Source organism: Peromyscus maniculatus, chromosome X, assembly GCF_049852395.1.
Source record: "Peromyscus maniculatus bairdii isolate BWxNUB_F1_BW_parent chromosome X, HU_Pman_BW_mat_3.1, whole genome shotgun sequence".
Lineage (NCBI taxonomy): Eukaryota > Metazoa > Chordata > Mammalia > Rodentia > Cricetidae > Peromyscus > Peromyscus maniculatus.
The window spans coordinates 52737133-52754594 of NC_134875.1; the positions used below are offsets into that span (position 1 = coordinate 52737133).

The 17462-nt window shown below is 34.8% G+C and overlaps 1 protein-coding gene across 3 annotated transcripts in view; it reads right to left on the reverse strand.

Moving 5' to 3' along the window:
• The window catches only part of Nrk (Nik related kinase), a 108204-nt gene that overhangs the window by 29954 nt on the left and 60788 nt on the right, over positions 1 to 17462 (reverse strand). For all 3 annotated transcript variants that reach the window (XM_076562818.1, XM_076562817.1, XM_015987783.3), the window contains exons 9-16: positions 16752 to 16806; positions 15336 to 15414; positions 13972 to 14147; positions 12128 to 12191; positions 10531 to 11701; positions 7965 to 8063; positions 4538 to 4605; positions 2096 to 2190 (exon numbers count right to left, since the gene is read on the reverse strand). In XM_076562818.1, the coding sequence (XP_076418933.1) occupies positions 2096 to 2190; positions 4538 to 4605; positions 7965 to 8063; positions 10531 to 11701; positions 12128 to 12191; positions 13972 to 14147; positions 15336 to 15414; positions 16752 to 16806 (1807 nt within the window). The remainder of the gene's footprint in view (positions 1 to 2095; positions 2191 to 4537; positions 4606 to 7964; positions 8064 to 10530; positions 11702 to 12127; positions 12192 to 13971; positions 14148 to 15335; positions 15415 to 16751; positions 16807 to 17462) is intronic.

The window sequence follows — 17462 nt, forward strand, 5'->3', positions numbered from 1 at the left end:
CAGGTTTTGTTCACGCTATAGACTTACAAGGCATTTCGTCTTCAATATTTAGTGTACATTTGATAAATCTATTAACCTTCCCAGTTTTAACCAAGTTATGACTTCCCAAATATTTTTTTTTTTGAGACAGGGTTTCTCTTTAGCTTTGTGCCTTTCCTGGAACTCACTTTGTAGCCCAGGCTGGCCTTGAACTCACAGAGATCCACCTGCCTCTGCCTCCTAAGTGCTGGGATTAAAGGTGTGCGCCACCACCACCTGGCCTCCAAATATTTCAATAAAGATGAAGAGTGAGATAATGAAAATTATAAAACTTAACTATGTACCACACATAATTTGTGAAACAACTTTCTCTGGTGTTGGAAACATTCTGTGACTGTCTGGCTAATGGACATTTGAGAGTACTGAATATTAACCACTGGATCACCAGGGGAGATACTGAGCATCTGAAACGTAGCCAGTGCACCTAAAAATAGGATGTTCAAATGTTTATTTCAGTTTGGTTTAGTTTTCATTTTTATAATGACACGTTGTGTGGCTATTTACTGTCACATTGGACAGCACAATTCCATTATGATAATATTTCTATTTAAAATACAAGTTCTTCCAGTTTGTCAATATAGGTTTTGAAAAATGTGATGAGGTAAATAATATGTTGCATTAAAAATCCAGTGAGAATATTTAATAGGCTCAGAAATCAGTGGCATCTAGGTGAACATATTTATTATAAAAAGGTTTCCCAAAGGAATACTGGATCCATGCTTATTTCTAGGGATATTAACTATAAATATTACTGCCCTTCCTTTATCTGCAAACTAACTATATATAAGTCAAAGTCTAAACACTATAAATTAAAACCCATGCATTTGTAATGCTGCTATCTTTTTAGAATGTTATACACCATATCTTAGATTGTGCAGTTTTGCTGTTTATTATTTTTTCAGGAAGTAATTCTTTCAAGTCTTTTAGAGCAGAAGGAGACTGACTGTAAAGGTGGAGTGTCTAATGATTTCTCTGGCACATTGACAGTGAGGTGATTTCATCTCTGAGGAAGCCTAATCTGCTGGGAATCTCAGATGCTCAGTGTCATGCACACAACAGAGTCTCAGCCCTGAAAGGTTTAGCTCTTATTTGCAGACATAGTACTGCTTCTTTCTCCTATGTTGATGGATTATTTTATTTCAGAAAGGCAAGTGAATGAACTTTAAAAGTGATGTGTTTGCCATAGATTAGCAAATTTATACCTGGCCAAACTAGAAGGAAAACATTCCTAGTATTTTGCCTTATGTTTTCAGAACATCTTTTTATGTGAGAACACAGTATGAAAAGAACTCTTTAATCATATTACTCTCGTAAGCTGGAATAGGGTTTTAAAATTCAGAAATTTGAATATTTGGTATTCTATATCCCTTATGATATAAACATTTAGCAAGAATCTGAATCTGTATGCTGCAATTTTTATAAATAATGTGAAAGCTTGGTCAGAAAATGCCCTGTAATTAAACTAATCTTGCATGCTTAAAACTGGAAAATGTCAGATTTTTATGACCTAATGTACAATTTTTGATTTCTCATGTCTAAAAATGTATATTAAATTTCAAGTCTATTAAATGCACTTCATCAATGAAATATTTGATTGAAATTGATACCAAAATTTGAGAAGCACTCTTGGTATTACTTGATCAATTAATTTTTCATGTATTTTGAATAAAGCCATCACTTTGTAGCATGTAAGCAATATTTATGTGATATTGTCTATCATATTTTGGAGAGGTAAAATAAAATGACAAGTAAAGCTTATTCTCACAATTATTCTATCATATTATAAATGTAGCCTAATAAATTTTGGCTAGTTGAATAGTCTTTCAAGTTCTTTAACATATTATCTCATGTATAGGAACTAAATGAAATGATCACTTTCCATTTCTCAGAGGTCACCACTAACCACTCAAATACTGAATCAAACCAACTGCTTGTCTTAATACTGCTTGGTCTCCTTAATATTTTTCATTCATGCTTTCTGGAAATTCTTCTTTACTTTTGAAACATAAGCTGCTAAATATTAGGCCTATGTATTTAACTCTGAGTTCTGAATCACCTGATGCTGCTTGGTAATTCTGAGGATATAGGGAACTCCTCTGTCTGACGTCCATGGGCTGCTGAACTTCTTCGAAAAGAGGATGCTGAGAGACACTAAAATGATGAATAGACAAAAGGTTTAATGAAGATGTGTTTATAATGATGATAAGCATATTATGATGTTTTACCTTCATCTTTTAAAAACAAAAGAAAGACAGGAAGGCATGTGCCACATTCTAAAATGCTCAAGAGTACATTCAACTCAACACAGAAGGATTTTCTTAAAATTATATATCACACTGAAAAAAGGTGGAGCTCGGATATTATATTCAAATTGTAATTTCTGAAACCTTGTTTATCTATGATAGAGAAACAGTTTCCATGTGTGGAAACAAATAAAAGAAAGCACATTTCAATATAGTATACATTTTTTCACATAGAATATACTTTTTGTAAGTGTTCATAGCAATATTCAGATAAAAATACCAGATAACATCAGTAAAACAAAATCTTCTAGTGCATAATAGAGTTTATTTTTAAGATTTATTTATTTATTTATTACAGTGTTCTGCCTGTATGTGTCCCTGCAGGCCAGAAGAGGGCACCAAATCTCATTACAAATGGTTGTGAGCTGCCATGTGGGTACTGGGAATTGAACTCAGCACCTCTGGAAGAGCAGCCAGTGCTCTTAACCTCTGAGCCATCTCTCCAGTCTGCATAACAGTTTTAATATGGCAAATACAAACAGTTTTTTAATAACATATATTCCACTGTTAGCCTGTTTTTATTTTCCCATAATTCATGTTTTAAATACATTACTCCTGGTTGAATAGGTTTAAGTTTGGATACATAAACACATCCATTTTTACTATTAAATTCAAGTGCCAGTGTAGATATTTTATTTTATTTTTATTTTATTTGCTTTCAGTTTTCTATCTAGTAAGAATTTCCTTTGTTAATTAATTGTATAACAGACAAAAGATATTAGTATGGCCCATCACTTCAGAAAAAATTCAAGACTCATTTACAGTAATTTTATAAACTTATTTTTGTTTGTGAGTTCATTATAGTTTTATGCTTTTTATAAATTTAAACATACTTAAAGGAAACACATTTGTTAATATAAATTAATCCATTTGTAGACTTACCAATCACTCTCAAATTAACATTAAATTTAAGTTGTATATATGGAACTGTATTAAAATTATGATTGATGGCACTAACAATCTATTAAAAATAACCTCATTTTTTTCTCTTTGAGGTCAGAAGTATCATGGTAACTCAGGTTTTGAGTATAGAGAAAAAGAGTTCCCAATCTTACATTCTAATTTTTAAAAGTTTCTCCTTCAGGTTTCATGTGAAGATATAAAGTCAAAAGCTTTAAAAAATAATGTTGTATGGCTGTGCTTATTATATACAAATTCTCTGTTATCTGTCCATACTGTGCAGTATCTTTAATTTTAATTTCATTTCATTTGTATTTTTTCTTGAATATTTTACTGTATTATATGGTGAGTATATAATTAATAAAATCCAAATTAATTTACTTAGGGGCAAAATTGTTTGGAACACTGATTATGTCATACTTTTTTCAGTGTTGTGTGTGCACACACACACACCTAGAAGTACAAACGTGTCATGTTACATATGTGGAAATCCTAAGGACAACTTGTGGAAGCTGGTTCTCTCCTTTGACTGTGTGGGTTGTGGGAACTGAACTCAGGCCATTAAGCTTGATACAATGCGCCTTTACTCACCAAGCCACCTCACTGGCCCTGTCTAAAATCTTTAATATAAGGAATGTTCAATAAATATTTACTGAATGACTGACTGAATGAACCTAGGCTAAGGTCTCTTCATGTGAGTTTGGTTCATTTTAAAAATTGTCTTTCACACATAATGCGTTGCACAGAACACCTGACTTATGGACCCTAATCTTTGAAAATTACTGAATTCAACAATACTACAAAGATTAAAACCACAATGAACAGTTTCTATGTTGCACATTTCATCTTATTTATGGGACAATGATTCACATATTTGATTTTGACCTCAGAACATTTTCAGGCTTTCTGGTTCTGTGTCATTAGCTTCTGAATATATGGATAATTTGTTTCAATATGTTGTACACATAAGAAAACTTACCTGGCATTTATTAAATCCTACTGCTAAATGAATAGTATCAAATACATTGTTGTGATTACTTCTCTTACTATATTTTCAAAATTGTTAGGTAATTATTGAATTGAGTCACATGGACTAGACTATGGAAGCTGTTACTGGAAGATATTCTTATTGGATCACTGCAGTTAGGTTTTTAAATGTAAGCCAATTTTAGCAAATTGTCATGATGTGAGTGACAATTTAGTTTTGACTTCACATGGAAATTAATTTCAAAGAAACCAAGTTTGGTTTGTTACCTCACAGTTACCACAAGTAATTTAAAAACAGAAACACATACCTTGAAGAAAATTTCACACGGTGTGTACGATTCCGGTTGCAAGGAATAGAAGCAGATCTCTCTTGGACCTTAGAGATGCAACACAATCAATAGTTTAATGAAGTTCTTGACCATAAATTCTTTTGTGTTATTAATTTATTAGGAAATTAATTTCTTCACATATATTTCCCCAAATTCTAACTTAAAAACACAATTTTTTAAACAGAATTTTTTTTATAACTATAACCTTAGAATTTATTGACCAAAATTTCTGTTTTCTTTGAACATTAGCATAGGTGCAGACTCTGGAAATAATGTAATCAAAACTTTTCATTTTAGCTGGGCGGTGGTGGTATACACCTTTAATGCCAGCACTCGGGAGGCAGAGGCAGGCAGATCTCTGTGAGTCTGAGGCCAACCTGGGCTACAGAGTGAGTTCCAAGACAGGCTCCAAAGCTACACAGAGAAACCCTGTCTCAAAACAATACAAAACAAAACAAAACAAAAAAACCTTTTCATTTTATTGTTGAGTCATCATTAGCCTAGAAAAAGATAATGACGTTTCTAAAAATTTACAAGTCAAAATAAAAATCTAAAACCAGTTTACTTTTCAACCAAAAATTAAGAATTTAAGTTCAAACTCATGCCTGACTAAATTAACTCTAAATTTTCACACATAAAATTCATTATAGTTTCTTTGAGAAAGTATGTCATAATAAGTGTTCCAAATACCTTTTGCCTCTAAGTAAATTATTTTGTTTTTTTTTTATAACCATACACTTATTTACTATAATAAAATACTCAAGAAAGAGCGCATACAATGTTGGCTTACATCAATGGAGTAGATTTACTTTCTGTGAACAATAGTAGGCAGATCCATAGTCTGTTGCCTTGTCTCATTTAGGTTTAAATCACTAAGTTTTTACTCCCAGTAATTTTCTGCTATGCCCCCCAATAGGCCATTCTATCATGCAATAAAAAAGTTACTGGACTCTTTAGAGAGGAAATTGCATCATGTTTCACTTAACAAAAACTAGCATATTGTTAAAAAAATTCCTTTAATTTTTAGAACTGTACTTAGCCTTCATACATTAGTGTGCCCTATGAAGTGATTTATCAAAGTTGTCCTTGTACTTCAACCGATAGATTGGTGAGAAATCAAAAACACTGTCAGTATTTAATGTTTGGTTAACAAGCAATTCCAAATGTAACCAGATGTTTTGCAGCATGCATGATTAACATCTTGCTTAATAACTTTTTCTTATTTCAGTTTAGACAATTGGTATTATCCTGATCAACTCTATGTCTTTCATGAAGTTGATCTCAGGAACTTTCTATTTTTATTCAAATATTTTTATTTTTATTCTATACTGGATCTCCCTATGTTTTCTAAGCTGTCCTAAAATTTCAAGCTCAAATGATCCTCCTGACTCTGCCTCTCTCATAGCTGAGACTACAGATACGTAATGTCACCACAGCAGTGTCAAGAAACTAAGTGACACTTATTAAATGAATGTCAAAAATCACTAAATGTGTGTAATAGTAAAAAATGAAAAGACAAGGCTTAATATGACTTGACTGACGTTCTTTGTTATTAAAAATGGGAGACAGAAAATAACTAGTGTGAATTGCATATATTAAGACAAAACATGTTCCAAACCAAACAATGCTCTGTGTCAATGTCTTGCTCTGTGTCAATAACTACCATCTGGGAATACAAGCAAAGCCATGTGTTAAGGCAGCACAAACTGACACAATCCCGCTTATCTTCCTTCTGTAAATATTTAGTATTTATAAAACAATAAATCTTGCCAGGCGGTGGTGTTGCACGCCTTTAATCCCAGCACTTGGGAGGCAGAGGCAGGCAGATCTCTGTGAGTTCGAGGCCGGCCTGGTCTATAAAGCGAGTCCCAGGAAAGGCACCAAAGCTATGCAGAGAAACCCTGTCTCGAAAAACCAACCAATCAACCAAGCAACCAAACAAACAAACAAAAAAAACCTCCCCCAATAATCTTAACAAGTCAATCAAGACTTAGTAATTAAGAAACTATACTTCAAAAGTCTTGACAAATTTCATAGTGGACTCCTATGAAAGATCTGTGCTGATCATTAACAATGTGACTCCTAAACTACTGTCACCAGAGGAATGTAAGTATTATTTATTTATTTATTCATATACTAAATAATCTCAGTGACCAAAAATAATTTGGGATGTTGGCTGTTAGGAATGCAAGTCATGATAATGCTATCTGATCTAAATAATAAGTAAACTCACATCCTCAGTCTCACAAATATGTGTTATGAATACTGTATTATTTGATGTGGTCATCAAAACAGAAGTCACCCTGACATGTAATCATTTAATTTTTCGTGTGTGAGAAAATGAATCATAGATTAGCTGACCCAGATTTGTAGCTAATAATGCACCAAGAACAGACACTATCAAGATAAAGGATGACATGTGGTTATCTTACACTTTGAACTACTCACATTTTGATATGAAATAATTGTATTTTTAAAAAACGCTGAAAAGAATTCTTACTTGAACTATGTGCATATGCTAGATATTTTAAATGAAATAAGTTTGCAAACTTAAGAAAAATCAAAGTGATGCCATTTGCCAGCAATGATAAAAACATGAGCTTTTAAGGTAAAATTGTAAATTAGTATCTGTTACTGAGTACTTGACAGCTTATGAATACTCAATTACATTTCGGGTAAAATTGGTAGTGCTGTTTTGATATTGTGAAATGGAATGTAAACATTTGGGAGAATCTGTGAACTAATATTTTCCACTTGATGAATACATGAATTTAGAAATCGTGTATAAGTGAAATATCTATTCATAGTACAAGATATTGCAATGGATTTTAATATACAAATTAATTACATTAATACAAATTAATTAGTTATACAAAATTTTATGAATATGATTTTAGATTCCATTTGTCTAGTTTGGGCATGTTACCAAAGAATATGCACAAGTATCTGAAGGAAAATCTACAACAGTCACAATAATTTGACAATTTTATACAAAATTCCCCTTTCTAGCAATCTATAAGTAACAAGCCAGCTCTTACACATATATTTCAAGCAAAACACCATATGGCCACAGATTGAATTATGAAGTAGATATGAATATCCAGCTGTTTTCTATTAAGCAAGGCAGATTAAAAGGATCTGAAAATATGAGACAATGACACCCCTATAATAATATTTTGGGCAAGATAAATATTTTTCATTTATATTTATTTACCATGTTAAATGTATTTGTACCTTTTTATTTTTATTTTAATTTTCAGTAAGTTAGGTAGTTAATGACATAATGAAAAAGCTTTATAGAATTCTCAATATTTAAGATTATAAAGTGATCCTAAGAGCATTAAGTTTAAGAGGCACTTTTCTAGGTACTTATTAATGTCATAACATCTCATATTGAGAAATTTACCTCATTTCCTGTAGGATTTGGAACGTATGGTTCTATTTGGACTTCAGCCTGAATTGAATGAAACACTTCATCATTGTCTGATGAGTCATCTTCTTTATCCTTTGAAACAAAAATCATATAAATATTTAAATGTCTGTGAGAGTGCAAGTGATAGGAATAACAGAATCATCATCTTAATTCGTGATGAATAATTTCCAAATAAAATTATTTAAACACGTAGTTTCTAACAGTTTTTGGTTAAGGATCCCCTTTCAAGCTGAGGAAGGGTACCGAATGCTCACGAAAAACTGCATATAGTCACACACATTTGCATAGATTTGCAGGCCAGCTGTTGGGTTCCTGAAGCTTATCTACAGGTTCTCAATTAGGAATCCGATTTACCACTTGATTAGCACATAATCACAACCTGACTTTCACATTTGGGGAGTTGTTATAACTCTAACATTTGGTCCTGAGTAGAGGAAGATCTGTGATCCAGAGGTGCAAATAGTCCTCCTTAAATTAAGCTCTCAGAGTTAAGAAATTGTTCAATCAAATGAATCAACCACCATTATCTAGTCCAATTATAAGAAAAAATGTATTCATTTTTCCTTACTAGTATGGCAAAGCACTCAGACATGTCTCCAAATTCTAATTAAATTTCATATATTTCATATTCATGTATTTCAAAAGAACTATATCTTTAGTATGAAGAATTTTATTTCTTTTAAGTTATTTTTAATAATACATATAAAGATATGAATGCCTATGTAAGAATCCAGGCTCAGGATGATAACAATTGTTCACTGACTTATTTACATTTTGAAATAGCTTCTCATACATACATACATACATACATACACACAATATATATATCCAAAACAATGACAGTACCTAAGATCTCTTCTGCTAATATTAAGCATATTTCCAGGATAAATACAAGTCTTGTTCACTGATGAAAATCCCATTAGCTCTAATTGGTTAAGAGAGCTCATTGAGAACAGTCATTAGCTGTTAGATGCCTTAATTCATGCTACATACTACCATTTCAGACTCATGACTCCTCGTCTGCATATGATTTCTATCTCTTTATATTCTGGAAGTGATGCATCCATTTCTCCTTTTGAGTCATTCTTTTTCTGGTTTTTAAAATCTTGTCTCATGTAAATGTGCCAGGGAATTATCAATTGTTTAATTGATTTAATGTGCACACACCTAAATAATTACTTATCTAGATACTCAGGCAAGATTCATTTGTAATCACTACATGAGTTATTATTTAAGTGGATGTGGTTAACTGTTTAATCATCATATAATAATTCCTTTTATACAAATAATAGTAAAAAATTATTAGAAAACAACTATTCTCCTGTTTTCTGACCTTATTAATTTGCTTATTAAACCTATACATTATTCAATATCAGATTAATATTGCCAGATAAAATTCAACAAAGCCTGTCAAATTTTATTCACCTACATATGGGAGTTTTGAAGTAGTGAAGTTTTATTGACTGATCCTAAATGAGAAGTTAAGTTCTACTTGTTTTCTGGTCTGTGCAGTCACATCATTGAATAATTGCATAAAAGCATGGGTGCATTAAGAAGACAAGTAATAAATATGACAACTACTACTACAGAGCATTGTGGATATTAGTTTTGTTCTAATTTTTAAAAAGATTTATTTATTTTTATTTTAATTTATTTGTATATGTATTTTTGCCAACATGTATGGGCATAGTGTTTGTGGAGACCAGAAGGTAGTATCAGATTTTCTCTGAAACTGAAGTTATCGATCACTGTGAGATGCCATGTGGTACTGGGAACTGAACCTGAGTCCTCTGAATGAGCAAGTGCTCTTAATCTCTGAGTCATCTCTCTAGTCCTGACTTTTTGTTTTTATTTATCTCAATTTAAATGTCTCAAAGTACAAATAATTGTAATTCACACATGTAGTGCAATCCAGCATTCAATGTCAAGAAATAACAAAAAAGCAACTTCAAATGAAAAGAAAAAATATTTTCATTTATGTGTATGTGCCTACTTTAATTCATTTGCACCACATGTGTGCAGAAGCTCATGGAAGACAGAAGGTTTCAGGCAGTTATGAGTTGCCATGTGGGGTTCTGGGAATTGAACTTATATCCTCTGCAGGAGCAGTAAATTCTCTTGTCTGAGGAGCTGTATCTCTAGTCCCAGAAAGTTACATATTGAGGAATAAAAATGGAGGCAACTTTGGAATTTTAAATTAGGAATGTTTCAAGAGTCAAAATAATTATTTTAAGTGTTTGTATGCTGTCCCTTTACTGGTTCAAGGAGTAATTGGTAAAACAAAACAAACCCCTAATAATTAAGGCAAAACTCCTATAGAGATACATTAAACCACTACACGTATTATTAAAGCAATTTTTCCTCTTTTGATCACAATTATCTGGAGATTTCAGACTGATTCATTTGAAGTGAAAATTAGTAAATCTTTGTTAGAACATGGAGTATTTATTTCATTGTGCTTCATGGAGGAAAATTGTAGGCATTAACCGGCACATTTTCTTAATAGTTTTCACTCAGGAAAAATATCAAAATCTCTTACATTTTCAACCTGTCTCAATTCCTCTTCATGCTGATTAAAGATGTCCTCCCATCTACGCTGGCGCCGTCTCCTGCTGGCTTCTACATCTGAAAGTTCAAATTCCTCAATTCTCCACAAGGACTTTGCCCTGAACCTCTTGGGTGATAATCTTTTCACCAGTGCTTGCTTTAGACTAGCAACTTTTGACTTTTTCTTCCGTGTCTGTTCTGGTTGAGTGTAAAACGCATCTGATGACAAATTTTCCAGCAAGATTTGCAGTGGACCAAGTGGTTTTGAGATCAATGCATTTGGTGCTTGAAGTAAGTCCCTTGATAGTCCCTCTATCAGTGCTTGAACTGCACCAATAGCCTGTGAGGCCTCTAGAGCCCAGGCCTGTGCCTGAGGTGACTCTTCATTTTGTTCCCCTACTGGAATTAGCAGCTGTGTGTCCAAGTGAAGAGGCAAGAGCACATGATGGTTCTGTGACAATAAAGGCAGGAACACCTGGGCATGTACTTGTAGTACCTCAGGTTCCTTATCCTCAATCTCAGCTTGTGGAGGCTCAGCAGCCTGTTCTTGCACCTCTGGCTGCTCAGGTGCCCTATTCTGCTCCGGATTCTGCTCCGGAACTGGATTCTGCCTCTGCTGTTGTTCAGCAGCCTGGCCCTGCCTCTGCTCTTCAGGTGCTCTATCTTGCCCCGGAAATTCTTCTGGCACCTGGTCCAAATCTTTAAGCTGTCCAGCTTCTAAGGCCTCAGACTGGGCCTGCTGTTCGTTGGGTACGGGAGCCTGCATCTCTGGAGAATCAGGTTCTTTATCCTCAGTAGGGAGTGGCATGAGCACCCGGGCTGCTTTCTTTAGGCGGGGAGGTGCTTGAATCTGCTTGAATAGAGGTGTAGATGCCTTAGCTTTAACCTGAGCCTGTAATGGCCTGAACACCCGAGCTGCCACATGTAGGAGGCGCTGTGGTGCCTGAGCCTGCTTCTTCTGTAAAGGCTTGGGTGTACTGTCCTCAGCAGGGAGAGGCAGGACCCCCCTGGCTGCCCCTTGCAGTTGCTGAAGTGCTTGGAATTGTGGCTCTTCTTCATCAGGTAACCACCGTGGCTGAAGGGGTTCTCCATGCGGGACTCTAAGCGGTCTGCATCTGCTGCTACTTGGCACTCTCAGGAGTTCATGAGTGCAAGAAGGTCCTCTAAAATAAACACACAGATGACTGTCATGTAAAAAGAGAGTTCAGTGGAACGAGGTCATGCATGAGAATTGATTTAACTTTTAAAAGATAGAGCCCCCCCTCCACAAAGATAACAAATAATTCCTGCAATGTCTAAAATAGTCTCTAGGTAATATGTGTAACGCTAACGGATTAAATCCTTAATGTAGGTTGGTATTGCACATGATCATTCTATTGATATGTATGAAGTCATTTTGGAATAGTAACAAAAAGTCTCTAATATTTTCATACAATGTCTCATAGAAACAGAAGTATACTGGTTTTGTTGTTTGTTTGTTTTATACCAGAAAAGATTAAGTTGTCTTGAGCAGAAGGCAATAGCATTAAACCTATTTTCTTAGGTAACATGCTGCTATCTAAATTATATATTCAGTTTTCCCAACACACCTGAATCTCCTTGTGGCGTACTGTTCCTCAACAGCTGCTTCTCTTTCGAAGACCAGAGGTATGTCTTACAATGAAAAAGAGAAAGGAATGCATAAACAGTGTGTGAGTCTCCTTAGTCTCTTAGCAGCTTCTAAGGCTCAGGTTGTAGAGTGCATTCATACAGGTAAGAAAGACAGTAACAAATAAGACAGCTCTTCAAACATACTTCGCTGGTGGTGTCAACTCTCAAGCTATACTTTTGAAACACAGTAGAGATACCTCAGGCAGATTAGTTTCTCTGGACATAAGAAAGAAATTTTCTGGCAATCTGATTGCTGCAGTTCTAAAGAGATAAAAGGTAGAATAGAATAAAAGGGTGGGGAGGGACAAAAACAACTTTATGGTGTGGGTTTGATATGTAGAGCCTTGAACATTTGGGCTACCCCATATGGTCACTGATGGTCCCGAGTCTGCTCCAGAAGAGGCTTAATTGCGTGCGGGTCCCAAGCCTGTAGTGGCATAAACACCTTGGCTGTCCATGAAGTTGTTTAAGTGCTTTTCACTTAGGTAACCACCTTGACTGAGGGAGTTCCTCATGCAAGGCTCTAAGTAGTCTGCCTTTGCTTGTTTTATACTTAACATATAGCATTCATCTTTCCTATCAGCTGTGCTGTTACTACTGAAATGTGGAATCTTACAAATGGAAGAGTCTTTTTTTTTCAGTTTCCTGTTTTAAATTGTTTAGGACAGCTATAATTACATTTATGGAGTAATCTCCAAATAAATGGAACTTTCCTGTAGGTAATATTTTTTGAAATCTTGTAACCCTAGATTTTAGTAAATCATGGCTGATGTTCCTGTAGCAATTTGCGATGGCTGACCTGTATGATGCTGGTCCCAATAACTTCATTATCAGATGATCATAAAGTGCCCTGTAGTTCCCCATTTGGAAACAGGACACATAATTTTGTAGATGGGACAAGCAGTACTGCAGTCACTGCCACAGCTGATTAGAGATCTTAGCATGCTTTCTATCCTTTTCAAGTTCCCTCTTCTTCACTCCATAATTACTCTGGACCCTGTCTATAGTCCCTGAAATCAAATGCAGAAAATTCTAGAAAATACGAAATTGGAGCTTCCTGAATATTTTCTCGTACACTGAGTAAAATAATCTTGTCACTTTTGGCATCAGTAAGTGCAAGCTTACCTTTGTGTACATAAATTAGCTTCTTTAATTATATCTCAGAGTTTGTAATTAGTACATAAAATTAACTTCACATGATATATACAAATTATTTCAAAACTAAGTCATTAAATGTGCAATTATGAACACATTTATTTCCAAAGAGTTGATTAAATTGCTTTACTTAGAAGTTTACTTAAAATAATATAGCCACAATACAAATTCTATTTGAATCCGAGGCTTAAGTCTTGTAAATATGAATACTTGATAGGCATAATAGAAAAAGGTGAGTAACTTCATAGATAAATGCTCACAAAAGAGTAATCATGTGAATTAATGACACATAGCACTGAAAATATAAATGTCAAAAGGCTCTGTGTTTTTAACTTTCAGATTGTTTTTAAGTGTGTGTGTGTGTGTGTGTGTGTGTGTGTGTGTGTGTGTGTAAGTTCATGTGAGTGTGGGTACTTACAGACGCCAGATGTGTCAGATCTACTTGAGATGGAGTTGAAGTTGGTTTTGAGCCATCTGACATGGGTGCTGGGAAATGAACTAAGGACCTACCTCTTCCCTGCTGAACCATCTCTCCAGCCCCCATCAATTAAATTCTTAAACAAATATGAAACTAAAAACAACGAATTAAATCTTTTATCTGAATGATACAAAACTTTGCTGTCTCTACCTTTCTTCTGTCTCTTTTTAATGATTCCAGTAAGATGTTTTGTCAATGACTCCACAATGTGCCGTTCATTTTTAATATTCTCCACAAATGGGTGACGAAGCATATTTCCAGATGTAGGACGAAATAGGAAATTTTTTATCATGCACTTTTCCATGAAATTGTGGAACTTACGGGACCTGAAATCAATGAAGCATACAGATGAAAGACACTGTCACGTGCTGCACTGATCCTATCCTACTCCTGTGCTACTTTCAAGGTCAAATTGTCTGAAAGACATCTTTGATTTGTATTTGTCTTTCTATTAGCAAATATACAGTGTTGTAACAATATACATTATACAATGAGGCCCTTTAAACTCCAGACACAGAAGTCAAGTCAACAGACTTTTCCACTCTACAATAGAAATTTCAATGAATTTGGCATCATGTACATGGTAAAGCTCATGTAATAAGATGGCAATTGAAAGATTAATGTGGCATATGTTGTCAGGGAACATGGACTGGTCATATGCTGTAACAGGCATCCTCTGGAGTCAGAATGTTTTACTTCAAACAATTACTACCACAGAGGCTTCACTATGATTCCAAAAGTTAGGTATCACTAACCTGGACAAACTAAGCTTGTAAAATGGCACATGAAAAGCGATACAGTCCAAAAGTGTAAATCTATGTAAAAAGTTAAGTTCAGAAAAAGTGCCAACAATGAAATAACAATTCTCATCTCTTATTAATTTTTTTTTTTTTTTTTTTTTTTTGGTTTTTCGAGACAGGGTTTCTCTGTGTAGCTTTGCGCCTTTCCTGGAACTCACTTGGTAGACCAGGCTGGCCTCGAACTCACAGAGATCCGCCTGCCTCTGCCTCCCGAGTGCTGGGATTAAAGGCGTGCGCCACCACCGCCTGGCTATCTTATTAATATTTTTATTAAGCAAGAGTTTAGCTGGATTAACCAGCTTCATAGAACAGAATTCTCATGGTTGCCTGGGTTGCAGCAATGCAGAGGGAGTTTTTCAAGTCTGCGGATGTTTAATATAATGGGCTAACCAATAGGGATGCATATCTGAATTACTGACTGCATGTCTAGACACCATGAAAAATATCACTTACAGGTATCACTGCTTTGCCTCATTGCTACAGAAGCAGCTGAAAATGTCTATTAATAAAAAGATTGTAATATCCTCATCATGTATTATAGAGAATACTACTAATTTCTAGCTAATCATGTATATCTTGATGGAAACTGGCTATTTAGACATCCAAGTTAAGATACTGGAATACAGGACAAAAATGTTGAAACAAGAATGACCAAATTAATGAAAACTTTATTATAAAGTACTAAATCAATATATTTAAGAAATTCATGTTTACCATCCACTGGATTTGACTGTGGGAGCAGATTCCCGTAGAATAATGAAAAGGGCTTCCAGAGGCTGAAGATTACACAGAGCTGTTAAGGGAAACACATGAATTCAGAAAGAAAGTAAAGGGCAACTGCAGAGCCTACTGCTCATTCCATAGTCTCAGTGTTCACTCACATATCCTGTTAAATAGATGGTAAGAGATGAACAGTTATAAATAAATGTACAACAACTAAGAGGAAAATTTGTTTGAATAAAAACCTTACATTAAGTCAGTGTCTCCATTACCAGGTTTAACAAATCAATTAAAAACTAGCTATTAGAAAAATGGTCAATAATATTAAAACACTTTATACAATGTCCGGGAGAGTGCAAAACTAGGGAAATATATGGTCCAGATGGAAGTAAACTGGCCTGGTATACAGGAGGAATTTTTGTCCATATTCTGCTCACCATCAAGCAGAAGATTCACACTGTCACAAAAAAAGGGAGAGGCTTAGAAGCACATCTCTTCAACTTGTGGACTGTGGTGTTACGGTGTTTGAACACTACTATAAATCTTCCAGCCTCAGTGGAAAAGCCCCATGTGCTTAAGTCCCCACATATAACCTGAGAACTAAAAAACGTTCTGTTTTCTATTGGTAAAGCACCCTTTTCCTACTAAGTTTTTCCTCTTCGTTTTCTCTGTTTCTCTGGGAGAGCCTGATGTAAAGATCAAAGGATGATAATTTTCTTACCTAAATCTTGGAAGACACCATCTGATAATTGTGGTTTTGGGAAACTATCCCCTCTGAGATGATAATTATCATAACCTAGAAGATTGCTGCAGTTAAATTGACGAGTATCGTTTCCATGCAGAGTAAATACTCCAGGCAATAAAGGATAGTAGTGAAAGAGAAATTTTTGATAGCCTCCTATCTAGAGTTGCTCATGATTAAAGCAATTTTCATTGATTATCTATGCAGATGGCCTATCTCCTTGTGAGTTTAGAATCTCCTGGCCCTCACTCAACTTTCTAAAGAAGCTTGCCATTTTCAATCTCTATGCAAAACTCTTCTGCCCTCCTATGTGTTTGCTCTTTGGTCCCTTTTTGTTCTGTTACTTAAAATCTTAAAATAGAATTAATGCCAACTATCACATTCCGAATTTGAAGAGATGGATAGAAAGTAGATATCAAATGATAAGGTATAAGAAACATAAAATAATAAGATATATGTAATATATTTACATATGGTGATTTTTAACAAAAGCATTTGTTCATCATTGAAAACATGACCATTTATGGTTTGGTACATGATATGTCACATGTGTAGCCAAATAAAAGCTGACTGTCCCAAGTGTCAGCATCATTTTAGAGAGACAGATTTGTAAAATATACTTGCACAGTCTTTGAACTAGATCAACTATATCAAACATTTGTACTTACGAGGAGCCCCTTCAGCCATTTCAATTGCAGTGATTCCCACAGACCACACATCACTCTAAAAATGATAGCAAGAAAGCTACTATTAAAATGGGAAATTAGTATTAAGAATCTCAAAACCATTTTGGCTGGGATGGGATATCCATGTGAGCCATTTCATCAGTTTTCTATAATAAAGCTTGTTCTTCTTTTTTTTTTTTTTTTTTTTTTTTGGTTTTTTGAGACAGGGTTTCTCTGTGTAGCTTTGCGCCTTTCCTGGAACTCACTTTGGAGACCAGGCTGGCCTCGAACTCACAGAGATCCGCCTGCCTCTGCCTCCCGAGTGCTGGGATTAAAGGCATGTGCCACCACTTCCCTGCATAATAAAGCTCCTTTAGAGACTGAAGTTACAGAAAGGCTTTATCTGAGTTTGTGACCAGCCAGCACCTCACTGTACCATAGGTTCATAAGGAATGATATTCAGTGAAAGCCAAGTTCATCCTGGCTGCAGTTCTACTACTGCTGCACTTTAAAAATAAAAAGTAACTTTTTATAAAGAAGTCTTAATATGGAGAACCATAGCGTGTAATTCTGAGTAACTGATTTAATTATTATTATTTTTTTTGGTTTGGTTTTACGAGACATAGTTTCTCAGTGTAGTCCTGGCTGTCTGGCTGTCTTGGAACTAACTCTGTTGACCAGGCTAGCCTCAAACTTATGGAGATCTGCCTGCCT